We start from the raw sequence: 21,948 nt of genomic DNA, 5'->3' as shown, positions 1-21,948 counted from the left end.
AAAAGTTGAAATTTACTTTTTTCCTCCCCACGGTGTCCAGTTTGTTTTAATAAACAGAGTGTGTGCAACAGTTTCAGAATGAACAGTATGCTGATTTAGTAAGAGTTAACATTTATTTGTTAATAATCAAACTTTATGATACAACACATTATTTTATATGACCTTGACCATATTAATGTTAGCAATCAAGACAGTGAGGCTTTACTGACATCTGACCACCGTGATCGTGATGATGATGAAGAAGAAGAAATAACATGCATTTTATAAGTACTTGCAACAAATATTGCTGGTGATATTGTTACATATATGGAAAGAATATTTGATGCCTCTTTGAAAGGTAAATTCTATAGCACAAATGGAAATCATTTATTATTTGTTTTATATGACACCCAAGTAGATCCACATTATTTGATATTTGACCTAAATTAAACTGAGACAGATGTTTCCTCTGGGAGTAGGAATCGGAGGGCAGCGGGACCTGGAGGGTCACTCCGGCCGGCGGGCAACTCGCCGACACACCGTCGAGTTCCTCAGAGAGCTGCTGGGGAGATTAGCAGAATGTGCAGAAATAAACATCTGCTTTGCTCAATCTTCATTTCACAGTGCTTCAACAGCTATGAAAGATGTCAGATTTCACTTCCCTGTATCATGGAAGCAGTTTTACAATATGGTACTAGACACGTGCAATAGAACCAAAGGTGTGGAAGAAAAATGCACAGGAGTGACATCACTCATACAATGAACACAACGACATATAATCCACCAATCAGATGACAAGGATCTATTTAGGTGCCCTATAGATATGGCAACCACCCAGAAAAATAACTCCTCCATCCCCACATCTCTAAAATATCCATCTATGTACTGTAGCCAGGCAGAGTGTGGGCACCGCCTTGGCCTCCTCCATGCACTGGAAGCCTTAACATTCGGGAACGTATTCACTGGATTGTGTACAAATGTGCCAAATGGCCAAAAACGTTGAAGCTGATACTCCCACTACACACACACACACAAATACTACATTTACTTCATCAATTTATGTCAGCCGGCCCCAGAAAACATGGCTGTTTAAATGGGAAACATAACAGAAATAATTTAACAACTTGCTTTTCCCCTTGAAGCAATTAAAGATCTGAAGTAACAACATGAAGCAAATATAATGCTTCATGTCTTCTGCATAAAGCAGGTTGCTTTGTTGCTAGTTTGAGCAAACGGCAGCTTTTTTATGTATTTATTTTTAAAGTCTTAGGATAGCTGCCCCACTGTCAGTCATGCATTCTGTCCTCAATCAATTTTTCTTCAGTGGTCAAAGGTCAGAGTACATAACAGGCTTGACTGTTGCAACATAAAAAAACAACAATAACTGGAGTTGTCAACATGTGAACTACGTACACACCATGTTAACCCGACAAAGCATGCACAAGGTTTGCATAGTGCTGGAATGACATCATACATAAAGGGGTGTGGCAGCTGGTTAAGTTAAACCAATCACAACTACATGCAAGGAGACTAGAACACACATGGAGATAATGAAGTGGTGATGATGAAAAGTTGATGTGACGTCAGTCAGAAGACAAACAAATGGGCGAGTCACTGAAAAGAGTTAGAGGATGGACACACGGAACACACACACACACACACACACACACACACACACACACACACACACACACACACACACACACACACACACACGTAGTGTTGAGCATCAGCATAGTTACAGCTGGAGGTACAATGTGCATGAAAAGGAAAAGCCTCAACTTCACCCCCTGCCTCTGAAAAACAGTAAGAACAGTACCACCACCGTCTCCACTCTGAATCACAGAGAGCAAACTTTTTTTTTAATATAGCAATATCCTTCATGTGTACTGCTGATGGCATCACAGCGTCCTTCAGTTTTAAGAGTAGGCTGCAGGTGTGACACCTCCTGTCTCAGATTAAGAAGCTCCTGCTTGGACTTGTGCAGGGACTCCCTGGACAGCACCGCTGGCCTGGGAGTCGGGGCTCTGCTCCTCAGGTCTGGTGGGGTTGTGCAGGCCCAGAACCTCCTGCACCTTCAGGGGAAGCTCCTGGAGGAGAACATGACGAGGGGAGGTTTTTCACAGAGTTTGGATCAATCATGTGAAATCAAAGAACTCACTAATGATTTTTTTCCTGACTGTGCAGCCAATGAGACTAAGTCAGCAGGAATCAGAAATTTAACCAAATTCCAAATGTTTCTTTCAGACAAAAATATGCATGAAATTAAAACTGACTTTGGATCTGTATCAGGAAAATGACATTTTAGACTTTTGGTACCACTTAAGGCAAATAAACAACACTTACAATCCAGCCTCAGTGGACCATGACCTACACAAAATGTATGGTGGCCATCCCAGGATGGCAGCTGTAGCCATGTACACAGTAAATTTTGCAGAGTAAAATTTACTCTGCTGGGATAACATTTGGTCCCAGTCCAAATAGAGTTAAATATACTCTATAGTAAGTCCCTTCGGCTGCTCCCTTGTTTGCACTTGGGTTCGCCACAGCAAATCCAAGTTGGATCTGCATATTGAATTGGCACAGGTTTTACACCAGATGCCCTTCCTGACGCAACTCCACATTACATGGAGAAATGTGGCAGGGGTGGGATTTGAACCCGGAGCCTTCTGAACTGAAACCAAGCGCATTAACCACTTGGCCACCACCCCTGCAGTTAAATATACTCTATCATAGTGCTAAATCAACTATATCACAGCATTAATGGCCCGGTCACATGGCATACGACGATTCCTGAACAAAGGGAAAAAAGCCACAAAGTCACAAATCATCGAGAAAAGGTGGATGAATGAGCTTTCACTTTTCCCATCACCGAATAGCCTGCGAATCAAGAGCACAATAGGAACGAAAGGAAACCAAAGCTAACGTTGACCTCGATGCTTTAAACGAAACGTTCACGATCACGTGACAGGCAGTTTACAGAATGACTGTAATCTTCGCCTCTCAGCTCAACCATGAGTTGGTCATACAGACTAAACTGTCTTCGGCTCTGGATCCATGGCCTCATCCACCATCTCCATCACTGTCCCCTTTGCCATCTGTGCCGACTCTGCACATACATGTTAATCATGAATTCGTCATCATCTATTTCGGCCTGAAGAACAGCCATCTCGTACTCATCCATAAGGCGGATTGGCTCGTCTCCATGCTGGGGATGGTCACTGTCCATGGTACTGGTCATGGGGAACTGTCCGTGTCAGACGAAGGCCACACCCACATGCAGGCAAGTCACAAACGTTTGAAACATCCGTACATAGTTGATACAATGTTATGAACACTATTGTTGCTCTATGAAAATGTTCAGCTGGTCGAGGCTTTAGTTACTGATTCATTCAGATGTCTCGTTTGTTCAATACGTCGGACTTGTGAGGCTGAATGAAGTCCAACAAAACGTTAATGTTACAAAAACTAAGAAACCGTCAAGAATGACAGCAAAATGAAATACGGACAAATTGAGGTTTTCAGCGGCATTTGTTCAAAACAAAAGTTTCGTTTGGGCTTCGTTGCCCTTCGTTAGTGCAGTGTGACCGGGCCTTAAAATAAGCTCTTACTGGAGTAAAAACACTTGATTTGACAAGCCGGAAGAGCTGATTTCACTCTGTAATTAGGGAATAACTCTGTTGTGTCTGATGATTTGCAGACGTTCCTGCTGGTTACACGGTTGCAAATTGAGCTTTAAGCCAATTCCATTGTTTGCACGGTTTATTTTTCTGTAGGTAATTCGGTTGGCGAGGGTTACCGTCAAGCCGAGGCAGCATCGCTCCAACAGCAGTCAGGGCGTGCAGTAATCCATCAAAAGTGGAAATCCATCAAATGTGAAACGGTAATTCTGTATCAGAATCCACATCAATACTTTCGTATTGTATCTTAAATTCACCCATTTTGGCATCGTTGTCTGTACACAACTTTCTTTCACTCTCAGCGCCATTACTGATATCTGCATAACAGCACACGCGGCCGATCAAGGTGTGGAGTAATACATTAAATGTGAAATGGTTGAATATTTTGCGACCTTACACCCGATATTATACGGTCTGAAATCTCACATGATTAACCAAACAGATTTGCGGAAAAAATGTAATTGGATTAGAACAGAGTGTATTTTACTCTATTTAGACTGGGACCAAATGTTATCCTGGCTGAGTAAATTTTACTCAGCAAAATTTACTGTGTAGGAGTCAGTGAAGAATTACACAGAGGTCAAAATTTCAAAATGCTCCACTCACATTGGAAAGTATACCATGTGATTTGTCTGTTAAAGATATCAAAAAGTATAGTTTGGGCTATTGATGGCTGAATATTCTGGAGTTATGGGGTAAAAACAGCAAAAAATGGTGGCAAAGGTCAATTTCTGTTTCTACAGGGGTCAAAAAAGTTGCTTCAAATTTGGTAAAAAAAAAAATAAATAAAAAATTGATGCAAGCCATTATAACCAACAGCCATTATGTTTGGACTTGCTTTGGCAAATCAACTGTTGAGGATCCAAACGTTCAGCTGATTTTTCTGAACCACTCAAATCAATTACTCCAAATTTAGCACACATTAACTCAGTTTCAGAAACCTCCAAAAACCTTCATTTAAAATGCTTTAAAAGGTCCCATAGGATGTCATTTTAAATGTTCATATAACAGCCAATAATTATTTTCTATGTACAAAATTGAGTGGATTAACTGCATCCTGGGTGGGAAACAGAGCAACACTTCCTCTGTGTGTGTTGTAATCAGAGCTTTTGTGATCTTCGTTTTCATTGCAGGACCAGCTGCACGTGGGTATCGAGTGCACACGAGCCCTGCTGTATAAAACTGTCACCCCACCACATGTTTAAGACGTCAGTGAGTGACCACCCACAGTGTTTTGCAACACTTTCTGTCTTTGACTTTGCAACACTGACAAAGAAAATAAAGGGAGGTGGGAGGAAGGAGTGTAAAATCTAGTGGCACTAATTCATTTATAGAACCTTTAAAACCAGTTTAAAAAGGATGATGTGTTTAAAAAAAACATTTTAAGATGATTAATTGACATGTTGAATCGAGATTCTCTGTATTGCAGCCGGATGAAGTATCGGTCTAAAATACATCAGCTCTTGTAGTTCTTCTTACCTTGCACTGAACCAGTTGGAGATAGATGGCCTCTGCATCACGCAGGACACTCTGCAGGTCCATTCTCATATTTAAATCATTGATGTGCTGCAAACCAATCACAACACTCAAATGTGAATCATGTTGTCGGGTAAAACATTTCTAATCTGTGTGAACTCAAACCAAAACGTACTTTCAGGATAGTGTTGAAATCGTGGTTCGAGCCAATCAGTTCCCCTCTCTGGGATTCCAGGATGGAGCAGGCAATCAGCAGGTGGAAGTTCTCACAGGGTAGACGAGTCCACAAGACCTGGGGACCAAATGAGGACTCAGTTTTCACAGGTGGAGTCCAAGGTTCAAACACGGTTTGAAACAAAAAAGGTAGACAGCTGGTAATTCATCGTTAAGATGTGCAACAACCTGTTACGTGGCAACCCTGCTGTGTACTCGCCTCCCACAGAGTGAGGATGTCCTCAAAGCAGAATTCTCTCTTGAACCAGATGAGCAGCCAGCGGAAACAGAAGCAGAGCGAACCGCTGTCCTGAGAGTCTGAAAAACAAAAAAAAACAAAAATCATGGTTACCAGAGCCATGGTAACATCCATATTCTTCATGTTTGCCATTACAGCAGTACTTGTGGTTTATTTTTAAACTATTCCAATCTGACTAGATGAATATCATGACTAACCCAGATAGTCGCAGAGCTCCGGGTCCAAAGCCTTCAGCAGGATACTGAGCTGGAGGAGCTGCTTCTTCATGGCCTCTTGAGACTCCTCAAAGTTTTGGTGCTGCAGAGAAAGAACAGATGGCAGTAACCTCACCTTTACGGTTACAGTTATAACACATCAGATGTTGCTAACTTCCAAAAACGAACATGGAACAGAAAGTGGAACATGCACCTCCTCGTGTCTCAACTTCATCATTCATATGATCCTACATGTACATCTGCTTGCTGGATCATTCCCAGACAAGCGTTCCACTGAACTAAAATGTCTGCTGATGTTCTCTAAGTTATGACAATGGTACCCAAAGAGCCTCCTAGGACACCAAATAGTAAATATATTTACTTGTTGCATTAGGTCACTGGTTACTGACCAAATCTCACAACTATACAGTAAGACAGGAAGCACCAGGACCCTCAAGACGTGGACCTTCGTGTTTCTGCAAAAGCTATCAGCGTCACCAAAGACCTTTGTCCAATGACCTCATGACTCCATGAGCACTTACCAGGTGTCTCTCGACCACAAAGGTCAAGGACCCAGACACAGTTCTTACATAAGAATTGCAGAAGTCAAACCCTGACCCCTTCAACCAATAAACCCCTAAATTTGGTGACCATAAGACATGTTTGGCACAAGTGTCGTCATTTAAAACAATTCAGAAAAAGCAATTTTATTATTCCTGACATTTTGTTATCAAACATTTATGACAAAGAAATTTAATTGAGGTTTGATGTTTTACAGTTTAAACAAAAACTCATCATAAATTATAACCAACAACCAGTCAAAGTACGTCACGCTGCCTTCACTTGGATTGGCAGCTGCGTTGAATCACTCAGAATTAGCCCCGCCTAGCAGGTGGCATAGCGACCATTTGTCTCTTCTCGCTGTAAAATCCCCAATCTGACTCGAAATAAAGGGCAGCTAGCTGCTTTTCCTCCAACTCTTGTAGCTAATGTGACCAAGGGGTGTTGGGGGTCCCAGCAACTGGCATTATAAACAATGCCAATAGTGCATCCTGAACAAGACAAAATAAACAATCACATCATTACCAACAGCCAAAGAGTTTTTTTCTGTATTTTTTCATGCTGTAAAATAAAAGTTTTCATATCTTCAAAAATAAAGTCGGTACCGATATGTCATAAACGGCTCATATTGACAGAAATGAACAGTCAGGCTTCCATATGGAGCTCTAATTTAAGCAGAAAAAGAACACAAAGAAAAAAAAAAAACATCTAAAAGCACTACTGTACCTCTACAGTAGTGGGCGAAAAAACGTGATTACCACAAATGTTTAGTAGAATTCTATAAACGCAACTTACAGTACTTGTAGCTGATCCTGTACTGGGTGACGGTTGCACTTACCAACAGCTCCATGAAGCCTGTCAGACACCAGAATGACTCCACCTCATTCTGCGTGATGAAGAGCAGAGGGGATAAGAGATCGCTCATCCCCTGGACATAACCTGAGTGGGACAGAGACAGAGGACATGTCAGAGGGACGGCAGACATTAAGATGTTGAAACGTTCATCAATTGGGGAAAAACAAATCAACACCTCTGTCATTCTGAACACATATGGTTAAAACGTCAGTCTATTTTATTAAGATCTTCAGGCTGGTTTTGGCTCTTAAAATGTGCATCTTCACCACAACAACTCCTCACACATACGCACCGAGATCAAAGTTGTACATGCAGTAAGTCATCAGCACATCATGAAGCAGAGCTAATCCAGGATTGTCCTTTCCGGAGAAGAACGTGTTGTGTCTGTCTGTCCTGTTGACATCCCTCTCTGTCACAACACACAAAAAAGGCAGTTTAACAGGTTCTGCTGAACAATGTGATGAACTGATCTTCTGCAGTCTCACAGACAGTACGACTGACCTATCAGGTTTCGGTATCCTCTAAGGAGAGAGTTCCTCATCTCCTGTTCCTCACTGACAGACTTCCACTGAACCTTCATTCTGAAATATTCGTCTCTGCAGACACAGGAGGACATCAAACTGGTTGATGGTGCAAAGAGACATGAGGTGGGGGTGTGCTGTGCTAAATTACTAACGTTTTCTGGCGCAGAATGTCTTCCCTTTCCTTAAAGGTGCTGTTCCATGGATAAAAGCCCAGGAGGAACTTCCACACCTCCTTCCTCAGGGATGGCATGATGCCCTAAAAACATGCAAGCATGGCATGAACACCTGTGCTGGGAAGAAGTGATAACACTCTCAGTGGGTTTTTCTTCTTACCCCTCTGAACACAAGCTCTTTGATTCTCTCTGGGTTCTGGATCCGTCCTTCAGAGTCCACAAACTCATCCCACTGGTTCAAGGGTTGTCCTCTCTTTACTTCTGGTCTGGGACTGAGCTCAACCCCCTTCAAAAAGAAAAAACAGAAGCAATGACTATCTTTGCTATCCTCTGGGATGTAGGTGAACAAATTTCAATTCTAAATTGTTTGTGTGTCATACACATGTGATGAGCTCAAAACCCGGTTCTTCATCAGGCTGAGGAGGTAGAGTTGGATCCTGAGCACTGTGAGGGCGGATGGAGGACTCTGGAGGCCGAAGTGCCCCCTTGAAGAAATTGGTGACTTTAGAGAATCCGCCAAAGGTAGTGGCATAAGGGTCTTGCATGAACCTCTATTGATGGAAAAAAGCAGAATTACAGACAAGGACAAAAGGAGGCCTAGAGGATTGTAAGTGTACTTTATTCCCCTTATAAGTTTTATTGACTCCGTCAAAATTGGCTACTAGCTCATGAAGTAATATTTGCATTCTCAAAGCAGTATTAACATTTATCACCCCCTAGTGGCCAAGAGACAGAACATATTCTACCTGGAATACCTTTCAGGTTCAATCTACCATATTTTAATTACACATAATAAAAGAATGAAGAAAAAAAAAATACCGAAACAAGATCAGAGCCTCCATCATCAAAAAGTTGTAGCTCATCAAAGGACTGTGAGAGGGCACCTGAATCATGTGGGTAGACGAGGAAAAGCCGCCCATCAACGGGTGACCTGAATATAACATCAGGAACATCGTGACAAATTTCTAATCATGTCATGTGTCACCAAAGATGTAAACAGCACTGAAATTAGACATGACCTGTGACATTCATTTCCTGTTTGGGCTTGTTCGAGGGTACTTACGGGGCCAAGATGATGTAACGCTGCAAAGCCCTCAGCAGTTCCCTGGTTCCCCCTCTGTGGAAATGCAGAGGTGGTAGCGGGTGAGCCCCTCTACTGGTCAACACCAGAAAGTTTCGACCCAACGAGAACCGTGCCCTCCGGAGTGAGTACAGTTCAGAGAGAGGAAGCGAGAAAGCCCACTGTCCTGTTACCAAAACGGAAGCCATTTGAATTGCACAAAATTGTTCCCTATAACAACAATAAACCCTCGTCCTTTCTCATTAAAAAGTAAATGTGTCCAGTGTAACAGAAATGGAAACTGCACCTGATTCCTTGAGTGGAACGTGTTCTCTGTCTCTCTTCACTGTGTTGATAACCGCCCAGTCTGGTTCATACCCAGGGTCAAAGAGCGTATCCTCTGCCCCCTCTTCCCCATCCTAATGACAAACAAGGTGGTCAGCTCCAGATTATATTTGAAATTGAATCCTTACAAAACAAAAACAAGACATCACAAGTATGACACAGATGATTACTGACCATAGAGTTGTATCTTAAAGTAGAAGTTGGACTCCCGACACTATGTACATAATGCCTCAGTGCCAACATGAGGAGTCCTCTGTCATTACCAACCTGATAACACAAGTTCCTGCAGTCCTGCTAACAACAGATTTATGAGGTTCCAGTGCATAAATACAAATTTGCATAATTTGTGTTTTTCATGATGAAAAAATATTAATGCCAACTTCCTTGCCTAACCCTAACCAAAGCAAGTGCAGAAATGGGACATATTTATGCCTGAAACACAATACCTCAACTTGACATCAATGCATTTCCTGAATACAGTGAATGTGATTCTTGAACAGTTTGTCCTCTTTGGTGATGCAGACTCTGGGTCTTATCTTCCACCCGGTGCAGAGCCCTGCACACTGCAGCACAAGCGTCACTGATAGTTTCTGTTCAAATCATTTTGGGATTACTGGGAGTGCCCTTGCATGGTTGACATCTTACCTGACCAATCGTTCTCACTGTGTTTTGTATAATAACATTACCTCTAACCTTGGTGACATGAAATGTGGGGTTCCACAAGGGTCTGTCTTTGGCCTTCTGCTTTTCTCCCTTTGTATAGCACCACTTGGGCACATATTGCGGTGTTTTGGGGTTACCTTCCATTGCTATGGTGATTATACTCAGTTATACATGCCGATAACTGCTGGTAATCTCATCCACATAAAATCCTTAGAAGACTGCCTTGCACCAATGAAAAGCTGGATGACTAGAAACTTCCTAATTTTAAACTCTGATAAGACTGAAATGATGGTTCTTGGTCCAGTGAGATATCTGCATCAATTTGACCATCTAACGCTTAGCCTAAACTCGTGTGTCATACATCACACTGACAAAGTGAGGAACCTTGGGGTAACTTTTGATCCTACATTGTCCTTTGACCTCCACATTAGAGATATTACGAGGACTGCTTTCTTCCACTTGCGAAATATAGTGAAGATTCTTCCCATCCAATCTATGGCTGATGCTGAGATCCTGATCCATGCGTTTATCTCTTCTAGATTGGACTACTGCAATGTTCTATTTTCTGGTTTACCGCAGTCCAGCATTAGGGCTCTCCAATTGGTTCAAAATGCTGCTGCCAGACTTTTGACATGAAGCAGGATGTTTGACCACATTACACCCATTTTGACATCTCTTCACTGGCTTCCTGTCTCTGTGGGATCAGATTTTAAGGTTCTGTTGCTAGCCTATAAAATTGTTCATAGACTGGCACCTCCCTACCTAGCTGACCTAATTAAACCCTACGTACCGGCCCGGGCTCTGCATTCTCAGGGTGCAGGACTACTTTGTGTCCCTAAGGTGAATAAAAAGTCTGTGGGTCATAGAGCTTTCTCTTATCATGCCCCTGTTCTGTGGAATGATCTCCCTGCATCAATAAAAAAGTCAGATTCTGTAGCATACTGGCATAGTATGTTACTATACTTTTTACTCTTAAATTAATTTTATTAGGAAACGGAGCAGGCAGCGGCCTCAGTTTTATCTAAAGTCTGGGCCTTTTAATGAAGCTTAGGGCTAGTGGCCTGCAATCACCTTAGTATTTCTTCTGTTTTTCTTGTTGCTTAATGCTGACAAATTATACTGTATTTGTTGTGTTTACAATCCCTGATTCTGTTTTGTTCTCTCTGTTTGAGGTGCAGCTCCACCCAGAGATGGGAGTGGTGTCTACTTCTGCAACCCTCCTGTCCTGTGCAGCAGCAAAATTTCCTGCATATTCATTTTGTAAATTGTTTTGTTAAATGTGTCTGTATCATGGACCAAGCAGAGGGTCACCCCTTTGAGTCTGGTCTGCTTGAGGTTTCTTCCTCAAATCATCAGAGGGAGTTTTTCCTTACCATTGTCACCTGTGTGCTTGCTCTGGGGGTTGGTAAGGTTAGACTTTATTGTGTGAAGCACCTTGAGGCAACTTTATTGTGATTTGGCGCTATATAACTGAAAATAATTTGGAAATCACTTGTCAATTCTATGCCACATGACTAGTTTTTTTTAATATAAAGTATAAATATGCTTAGCTGTACGCCCAAAGATGTGCTGGGTTTAAAATTGGGTGTGATGAAGTGAAGTACCCACGCATCCTTATTAAGGGGCAGCAAAAGGCAGGTGTGCCATAGACCAACAAAAACCTTGTCTAAAGTCAACACGTTTCTGATATTTATATGATAAACTGTTTAGATACACCTAGCATAGGTGAGTTCATGACATGCATACATACATGCAAAAATTACAAGTAAGCACTAATACATCGAGTTGGAAACACCTGAAAACCACCTGCGCTATGTGCTTTACATCACGTACCAAAGACTGTTGAAATCTGTCTCCTTGATTGCAAATGGTCACAGGAGAACTCCATCCTTTATTTACATGCAACTCTATGCCAGAGGTTCCCAATCCTGGTCCTCGGGGACCAACCAGTGTGATTTTTATTCTCCCCGAAGGAGCCAATCAATTGTTGCAGGTAGAGATAGAATAAAAAAAAAAAAAAAAAAAAAAAAAATCTAATAATACAGGTTGGGGTCCCTGAGGAACAGGAATGGGAAACAACACTTCTGACCTTTTTAGAGTAGAGTACAGCCGGAGCACTGTGGCCTTCATCCTCCAGGGGGCTCCATTCCAAAGCAGGCAGGCCAGCCTAACAACAAACACATGGTTAGTCCTGGTGCATTGCAGATCATCTGTGTGTCTGAACAGGACAATTCTGCACAAAGTTGTTTACCCTTTCCACAATGCGGATGAACCCTGGGATGGTGGTCTCCTGGTTACTCCTCTTGGCATTAGTGTGGAGGTATACCCCTTCCTTCTCAAAAATTAGCTAAGGAGAAAGAAAAGTTACATAGATATAGAACATCTGAAAGAATTTCAAAAGCTCAGATGAGTTTCTGATTTCCAGCGCTGTCAGATTCCTGTAAAAGGCACAGGCTTAGCAAAACCTGCATGAATGGAACACAAATGTCTTAATATTAGTCAAATAACAGTAAGAAGGACATGTTACCTTTACTGCATTTAATGTATCTCATGAAAAGAACAAAACAATTAGGAACGTAGAAGAAATGAAGTGTTTATCACATAGTATGTAGCCCTTAGTCATTTCAGCACGACAGATAAAAATCATCTACTTCCTACCAAAGAATGTTTTGCAACATCTATCTCTAAAATTCCTGTAAAAGAAAGTAAGGCTTTGAGGTACTATCTTTAATAAAACTCAAATTTAAATTTTGTTACTTACACTAGAAGTCTTTCAGAAAGCGCTGTAACTAGGTTTAAGGATATGATTCCTTCTTTATGTTCTCTAATGTCATATACCAACACAGAGCAGAGTAGCTACCTAAACTCTGTAAGGGAGTTAGAGTATCTTGTCAATAGTTTTACATCCTCATTGAAGACAACTTTGGATGCTGTAGCTCCTCTGAAAAAGAGAGCTTTAAATCAGAAGTGTCTGACTCCGTGGTATAACTCACAAACTCGTAGCTTAAAGCAGATAACCCGTAAGTTGGAGAGGAAATGGTGTCTCACTAATTTAGAAGATCTTCACTTAGCCTGGAAAAAGAGTTTGTTGCTCTATAAGAAAGCCCTTCGTGAAGCTAGGACATCTTTCTACTCATCACTAATTGAAGAAAATAAGAACAACCCCAGGTTTCTTTTCAGCACTGTAGCCAGGCTGACAAAGAGTCAGAGCTCTATTGAGCTGAGTATTCCATTAACTTTAACTAGTAATGACTTCATGACTTTCTTTGCTAACAAAATTTTGACTATTAGAGAAAAAATTACTCATAACCATCCCAAAGATGTATCGTTATCTTTGGCTGCTTTCAGTGATGCCGGTATTTGGTTAGACTCTTTCTCTCCGATTGTTCTGTCTGAGTTATTTTCATTAGTTACTTCATCCAAACCATCAACATGCTTATTAGACCCCATTCCTGCCAGGCTGCTCAAGGAAGTCCTACCATTATTTAATGCTTCAATCTTAAATATGATCAATCTATCTTTGTTAGTTGGTTATGTACCACAGGCCTTTAAGGTGGCAGTAATTAAACCATTACTTAAAAAGCCATCACTTGACCCAGCTATCTTAGCTAATTATAGGCCAATCTCCAACCTTCCTTTTCTCTCAAAGATTCTTGAGAGGGTAGTTGTAAAACAGCTAACTGATCACCTGCAGAGGAATGGTCTATTTGAAGAGTTTCAGTCAGGTTTTAGAATTCATCATAGTACAGAAACAGCATTAGTGAAGGTTACAAATGATCTTCTTATGGCTTCGGACAGTGGACTTATCTCTGTGCTTGTTCTGTTGGACCTCAGTGCTGCTTTTGATACTGTTGACCATAAAATTTTATTACAGAGATTAGAGCATGTCATAGGTATTAAAGGCATTGCGCTGCGGTGGTTTGAATCATATTTGTCTAATAGATTACAGTTTGTTCATGTAAATGGGGAATCTTCTTCACAGACTAAAGTTAATTATGGAGTTCCACAAGGTTCTGTGCTAGGACCAATTTTATTCACTTTATACATGCTTCCCTTGGGCAGTATTATTAGACGGTATTGCTTAAATTTTCATTGTTACGCAGATGATACCCAGCTTTATCTATCCATGAAGCCAGAGGATACGCACCAATTAGCTAAACTGCAGGATTGTCTTACAGACATAAAGACATGGATGACCTCTAATTTCCTGCTTTTAAACTCAGATAAAACTGAAGTTATTGTACTTGGCCCCACAAATCTTAGAAGCATGGTGTCTAACCAGATCGTTACTCTGGATGGCATTTCCCTGATCTCTGGTAATACTGTGAGAAATCTTGGAGTTATTTTTGATCAGGATATGTCATTCAAAGCGCATATTAAACAAATATGTAGGACTGCCTTTTTGCATTTACGCAATATCTCTAAAATCAGAAAGGTCTTGTCTCAGAGTGATGCTGAAAAACTAATTCATGCATTTGTTTCCTCTAGGCTGGACTATTGTAATTCATTATTATCAGGTTGTCCTAAAAGTTCCCTAAAAAGCCTTCAGTTGGTTCAGAATGCTGCAGCTAGAGTACTGACGGGGACTAGCAGGAGAGAGCATATCTCACCCGTGTTGGCCTCCCTTCATTGGCTTCCTGTTAATGCTAGAATAGAATTTAAAATTCTTCTTCTTACTTATAAGGTTTTGAATAATCAGGTCCCATCTTATCTTAGGGACCTCATAGTACCATATTACCCCATTAGAGCGCTTCGCTCTCAGACTGCGGGCTTACTTGTAGTTCCTAGGGTTTGTAAGAGTAGAATGGGAGGCAGAGCCTTCAGCTTTCAGGCTCCTCTCCTGTGGAACCAGCTCCCAATTCAGATCAGGGAGACAGATACCCTCTCTACTTTTAAGATTAGGCTTAAAACTTTCCTTTTCGCTAAGGCTTATAGTTAGGGCTGGATCGGGTGACCCTGGACCATCCCTTGGTTATGTTGCTTTAGACGTAGACTGTGTTTCATAGTTGTTGTATGGCCTTGCCTTGCAATGTGGAGCGCCTTGGGGCAACTGTTTGTTGTGATTTGGCGCTATACAAGAAAAAAGTTGATTGATTGATTGACTTAATAACAAGAAGGCAGGGCTGGTGGCCAAATCATTAGAGCCCTTTGTTTCAGTGCGGAAGGTTCCCAGTTCAAACTCCATCCCTGCCACATTTCTCCATGTAATGTGGAGTTTTTTCAAGAAGGGCATCCGGCATAAAACTTGATCACTCAGGGTCGCCACAGCAGATACACAAGGGAGCAGCCGAAGGGACTTACTTAAGACCCTGACACTTGCCGGACTTTGATGCACGCACTGTGTCCTGCAGGAGAGTAAACTCGTCGTTAACGAGTGTAGACTAAACGTGAGAGGGGTGTCGGCATGTGCAATTGTGCAAAAAGAATTTTGAAATGTTAAAAAAAAAAAAAAAAAAATCTTCCATGCATAAATGTCGTGCAACGTGAAGTGATAGTGAACAATGCACGATCTACTCGCCAACACTACATGCAGCTCGTCGAGTAAAGAAGTGAACAGTGCGAGTGGTTGCGTCAGCGCACTGCATCAACGATTACAACAAAATGTTAAAATCTATCACAAACATACTTGAACAGCCGCACACAAGAAGGAACGAACATGCAACTGTTTTACCAAGCCATTACAATGTAAACATGACAAATAATTACCGTTTGAAGGCTCCAAATGCTTTCTCCACCTTGTTCAGCACATGACCGCGAGAAGAGCAGCAGCTGAACAGCCCTCTGTGACTCCGGAAGTGATTAAAGGCATTTTCAACAGCTAACTTGGAGAGGAAATGATTAATCCGCTACAAAATAATTATTTTATATATGCAGCATCCAGCACACAAGCGTGGCAGCCAGTGGAACAAAGCATGGCATCCAGCTGGGAACACAGCGGGTGGGATCGCCAGGATGATGTGAGAGAAAGTGCGCGCATCAAAGTCGTGCAAGCATCAGAGATTTAGTATCTTTCAAAGATCAACCCCCCCCCCAAAGTGTACTAGGATGGAATGGCACCGCCTCTGGGCTCAATAGGTCACTTTCCAGGTGGCTGAAATTGGAGTGCCACTGGTACCACTGTGGGCACCACTATTGTGGAAGGTGTGGGATGTTACCATCTCTTGCACTGGTGAGTAGTCCCAGGTAGAGCATTGTTCTGTATCTCTGCAGTGGTTTGGGTTCTGTCCATCACTGAGATTAAGGGTCTGTGTTCTAATATCTCATGGTCGCAGGGCTTGGATTTTCATGAGGTGGCTGGTCTGCCATCCTCATGGTGGCTTTTCACTTCCTGTTGGCACAGGGTACTGGTCAAGTCACATGAAGGGGGGAGTGCTCTGCCTCCATCTTGAATGCTATGTGGCATTGATGAAACTCCTCACAGTCATTCTATTATCATAGATCTAATTTGTTGGTGTCTTTGTTGTTGCTGAAGACGGTGACAGTGGTAAACTGTCACCATCTGTGACCCCCTTGAATCCTGTGGGTGGTGGAAGAAAGGCAGCAAATCACACAAAACTACTTATCCTCTTAAAGGTTATGAGCCATGTGCTACTCACACTAATACAAACAAGACAAAATCAATGTTAGAGAGTTTAAATCTGTGTTCAACTCCCAAAATTATTAAATCTAAGCCTTCACATGAGACTCATCCCCACAAAATCAGTAGTACTGTACTCAAGATTTCACCCCTAGAGTGCAAAAGCACCAAATACAGCTCAATCTGACAATATTCTGGCAGTTCTTGACTGCAGCACAAGGAAATGGATCCTCACTCAACAGGATAACCACCAGAACCATGACAACAATCAAAAATAAGGTTACGGTTGGATAACTGAATTAACTGAAGTCCAGAAAAAGTATAAAAATGTTTTTTTTTAACTTCAATGTTTCCAGATATGTTTAAAAAAAGAAACTGATAGGTAGTGTGATCATATTATGAATCCCCTATTTAAGAGTAGCTTTCTGAGAAAATCAGCCATGAGGGCCCAAAACATGGAAAGTGACATCTCACCGATTTCAATGAAATTTGGTGTATGAACAGTATTTGGCTAGTGTATAACTGTCAGACAATATTTTAACATATCCTTCAATGGTTGCCATGGTAACCAGTCTTGTAATTTGGAAATTAGAATTTATTTATGAGGACATGAATTTGCTATGCAAAAAAGCTAAAAAAAAAAAATAAAAATAATAAAAATAAATAAAAAATGCTGTGCAATAATGTAAACTGTCACTATGTGGACCATACCTGTCGCCTGTCATTCAGCAAATACAAAGACAAGCATTTAATCTTACCATATATGTAAAAAAAAATCCAATTGCATCACAAGGAATACTTGTCAGGAAGCCAAGCAAAATTCCAAATTTGCTGCCATTTCTAGTGTGCTCTGCAGTCGAATTTCATCAATATTTTATCGGCGTGTCATCCTGGTGGAAAATGTCACAGCTGCCAGACCAGCTAGAGGAAACATGATGAAGTAAGTTTGTTTTTATGTTTTCAAGTTAACTAATTTATTGACAAGACAAACAGCTTTGTAACATTGTCTCAAGTTGTCATGTCATGTAAACAGTAACATGCTGATGACAGAATTGAGTTTTTTTTTGCTGAATCCATTCATTCAATCATTGGGTGATTGTGATTCAATGTCAACAGCAAATGAAATTATGAATGAATGGCACATTGAGGTCAATAACACTGTAATGATGATGATGATGATAATGTGTCACTCTTGACATGTGATATTATGACAGAATCCATGCATGATCCACTGATTTATTTTCAGTGTTCCAATCAATTTGACCATTTTCAGTTTTCTGTTTCTTCAAAATATGGCTACGTGGTCTACAGGGGTCACTCTTAAAATGTGGTATGATGACAGGGGCTGTGGATGATCCACATAGTCTCAGGGGTCCGATTAATTCCACCATTTTCACTGATTTTTTTCACAATTTTTCAAAATATGGCTACATTTGTCTCATGTATTGGCACATATTAACATATGCAACAACTTTTGAATATATTAACATGGTCTACAGATGTCATTCTTAAAATTTTCTATGATGACATCAGCTGAGGATGATCTGCACATTCTCAGGGGTCACATTAATTTCACCATTTTCAGAAATTGCGGCCATTTTCCTGGTTTTTGAATAGTACATGGCTATATTTGTCTGACACGTATTGGCATACAATAACATATGCAACAACTTTTGAATATATTAACATGGTCTGCAATGGCCACTCTTTCGATGTGATAAAATAATAGGATATAAATAACATGGATAATCCACACATATGCAATGGTCCCATCAATTTTACACTTTTCAATGTTCACTTTTCAATTCAACGCAATTTCCCATCACTTGAAAATAAAGTCACATTCATGTGAAACATATAGGCACTTAATATTAAAGGAAACAACTTTAAATGATATTTGCATGGTCTACAGGGGTCACACTTTAAATGAGATATGATGATAAGGTCTATAGATGAGCCGCAAATATGCAGGAATCCGGTAAATTTTTACCATTTTAACCGTTTTCAAAAAACGGTTACTATTAAAAAAAAAAAAGTCACATCTTCTAAAACATGATGAAACCACGTCATATAGAAGGCAACAATTATACATTTTAAGTATACACCCATGGTCTACGGGAGGGTATTTTTAAATTTCATATGATGAGGAGGGTAATGTTATAATCTGAAGACAGATAGGTGTCAACTCAACTTTGCTGTTTTTGCTTTTTTAACTATGTTTGAAAATTGGAGCAATTTGTACTTTTCACAGATTCACGCAGCATCTGATGCGATTGGAATTTATTTGATAAATGACAAGCTGAGATGTCCCTCCTCAAGATATAGATCGATAAATTTGCCAGTCAAGGTCCACATAGTGACAACAGGCAGAGCAATATTGTGACTATTTTTTTTTTTTTTTCCACATTTCTGAAATAGAAAGTAACTTCAGCGTAAAAGACACACACCATTGCCTAACAGCTCAAAGGTACAAATGAATGACACATATTTCTGAAATCTATAATCTGCTCATTCTACTGATATGTAATGTTCATTTGTATGTAAAACCAATCACTCTGTATGCTGTGTCTAAAAACGGTGAAAAATACAACCACTGCAGTAGCCACAACAACTGATTTTGGCCCTTTTCCGGCATAGTGTGTTTCCATGGCAACCAAACTGATTTTTTTTAAAATACTGTAGGATATGCCATTTTTCCTCTAAGTTGGTGTGAAAAGTTTCATTAAGATCTGCTGACCTTGACTTTCCACCCCATGGCCGATGTTCTCAGTCAGCAGCTCTTAAAGGCTAATAAATAAAATTGTAGTAGTGCCAAAGAAAATTCTTATTATGAATTAAACCTTAAAAATTTGAAAGGCTGTACAGCTTTAAGTAAATTTATTTCCCCCTTATAGTCACTTTCTCTTCCACTACTGTTGTGTCGCACAACAGTCTGTACTTCAGGTTCTTTAAATGGAGCAATAGTTCCACCTGGTAGAAATTTACCATTAATGCAGTTACAACAGAATTTCAAAAAGAGCGCTTGTATGCTCAAACTAGGATAAAATAGTTTTTATTATCATTGACCCAGGGGCACAACAAAATTGGGGGTGCTCCCTCACAGCTACTGTACTCCACAAAAGAAACAAGACATCTTATACACCACAAAGAATTGTTTAAATATGAAATATACATATATATACACATACATATATATATATATATATACACATACATATATATATATATATACACATACATATATATACATACATATATATACACATACATATATATATATACACATACATATATATATATACACATACATATATATATATACACATACATATATATATATATACACATACATATATATATACACATACATATATATATATATACACATACATATATATATATATATACACATATATACACACACATACATACATACATACATACATACATATACACACACACACTGAAAAACTATGGAGCAGTGCAAAAAAATGGAAGTATATTTTAAATGATTATTATTCGATTGCTCGGTATGTATGGGGAAATATCAGACCTCTGTGAAAAACACAGAGGTCTGATATTTCCCCATACATACCGAGCAAGTGAGGTTAATACATATTATCTTCTCAGGGGAAGAAGTTGTTTGTCAGCCTGCTGGTGTGGGACTTTGTTGACTTGTAGCGCCTCCCACAGGCCAACAGGTCAAACAGGGGGTAGGCAGGGTGTGAGGGGTCTCCTGTGATGACCTTGGTTCTCCTAAGGCAGCAGGATGTGGAGATGTTTTCCAGGCTAAGCAGAGGCTTCAGGGTAGCATTTATGACCCTCTGCACTGCCTTTCTGTCCTTGGCTGTGGAACCTGCGTACCACACAACTAGACAGTATGTCAGTACGCTCTCCAATGAGGAGTGACAGAAGGCCAGCAGCAGCTTCATGCCCATGGTGTTCTTCCTGAGGACATGCGGGAAGTGTGTAGCCGCTGCTGGGCCATCTTAACCTGACATTGAGGTCTTACATTGGAGGTCCAGGTGTGGTCTGCGGAGATGTGGGTGGCAAGAAACCTAAAGGTGGTGACAGTTTCCGCCCGTTCTCCAATTATGAGGGGAAGGGGGTGGTCCTGTCTGTTCTTCCTGAAGTCCAAGATGAGTTCTTTTGTCTTATGAACTTTCAGGGTAAGGTTGTTCTCTGAGTACCAAAGCGACAATTCCTCCACCTCAGACCTGTATGCTGTCTCAGATGAGTCCAACCACTGTGGCATCATCCACATATTTTATAATGCGGTTGGTTGGAGAGCAGCTGTAGGTGTACAGGAGAGGGCTCAGAACACAGCCTTGAGGGGAACCAGTGCTGCTGAGTGTGTGTGTAGAGGAGCGGTGGGGCCGAGCCTCACAGACTGTGGGCAACTAATCAGAAAGTTTTTAATCCAGTTACAGGTGGGGAGGGGGATCTGTAATTTCAGCACTTTGGTGATGAGAATGTCTGGTATGATGGTGTTAAGCGCTGAGCTGTAGTCCACGGAGAACATCCTCACATAGCTCTTTTTGTTCTCCAGGTGGTTCGGGGGGGGGGTACTGTTTGCCCTGTAAGCAAACTGGTGGGGGGTCAAAGGAGGAAAAAAGGAGAGTACTACAGAGTACTTGAAAAAAAAAATACTGTTTGACATATTGGCAAATTTAACATTTATAGATGGCAAATTCTAACAATACACGTTAAAGATAATTTGTTACAGCAGTTCAAACAAATGGGGGGGGGGGGGGGGGGGGCAAACAAACAGCAAAAAACACATGAGAACGTCACATGATCCAGTCTGACTGCTGTGTCAGATAAGTCGGTGGACAAAAAGAACAAACAAACCAACTAAAATACACGCACAGACAAACCTTTCCTAGAAACATAAGAATGTTTATTATTTGACGAACAACTGAAACTGTCGAAAAGTCCCGAGTCGGTCTGTACGAAGTGTAAACTTTACTGTTATCGAACGTGAGCAGTAAGCAGCCAGGAACACTGACGACATTAAAATTAAACAGCTTCCCGTAAAAAAAAACAAGCTTAATACCTTGTAATCTTCAACATTTTGCTCCATTTTTCCTTTCGTCGTTTGTGTTGCTGTTCGACTCCTCCAAAATAAAGACGTCACACTTCCTGCTCCGGCACTACCCCGCCCACACTTCACGACCAATCAGAAATCCCCCTCCATAAAAGTAGGATTAAAAAATCCGCTTCCCAAGAAAGTCTGGATATTTTATTTTATTATTTTTCTTGCTTTACTGTTCTCCCAATTTTGCATTGTTCCTGCTTCTTGGCATGTATTTTTTTTGTAATGTGTTCGTGTGTGTGTGTGTGCGTGTGTGCGTGCGTGTGTGTCTGTGCCCTCGCGTATTTAAAAAAA

General features: G+C 40.8%; 1 protein-coding gene across 1 annotated transcript; it reads right to left on the bottom strand.

The window, feature by feature from the left end:
* Positions 1-1,837: 1,837 nt before the first annotated feature.
* tbc1d17 (TBC1 domain family, member 17) lies at positions 1,838-21,738 on the bottom strand. The gene is made up of 17 exons (XM_034191295.1): positions 21,616-21,738; positions 12,234-12,329; positions 12,072-12,149; positions 9,282-9,393; positions 8,978-9,161; positions 8,734-8,845; positions 8,295-8,465; positions 8,075-8,200; positions 7,894-7,997; positions 7,719-7,813; positions 7,510-7,626; positions 7,201-7,301; positions 5,805-5,904; positions 5,569-5,666; positions 5,311-5,427; positions 5,139-5,225; positions 1,838-2,069 (listed from the first exon to the last, which is right to left on the bottom strand). Exons 1-17 carry the CDS (start codon positions 21,640-21,642, stop codon positions 1,938-1,940), a joined length of 1,857 nt encoding a protein of 618 aa, XP_034047186.1. The 5' UTR covers positions 21,643-21,738; the 3' UTR covers positions 1,838-1,937.
* Between the last annotated feature and the right edge of the window lie 210 nt (positions 21,739-21,948).

Source organism: Thalassophryne amazonica, chromosome 16 (genome assembly GCF_902500255.1).
Source record: "Thalassophryne amazonica chromosome 16, fThaAma1.1, whole genome shotgun sequence".
NCBI classification, from domain to species: Eukaryota; Metazoa; Chordata; class Actinopteri; order Batrachoidiformes; family Batrachoididae; genus Thalassophryne; species Thalassophryne amazonica.
Note: the sequence above shows the minus strand (reverse complement) of the source record. Positions and strands in the feature narration are given on the sequence as shown.

Bases quoted from the DNA above. Each gene is read 5' to 3' on its own strand.
- tbc1d17 (XM_034191295.1), bottom strand. From the start codon at position 21,642: ATGGAGCAAAATGTTGAAGATTACAAG. The intron at 5,428-5,568 runs GCGAGTACACAG...TTTGGTCCCCAG, and splicing joins ACATCCTCACTCTGTGGGAG to GTCTTGTGGACTCGTCTACC. The intron at 5,226-5,310 runs GTACGTTTTGGT...ATTGGTTTGCAG, and splicing joins ATTTCAACACTATCCTGAAA to CACATCAATGATTTAAATAT.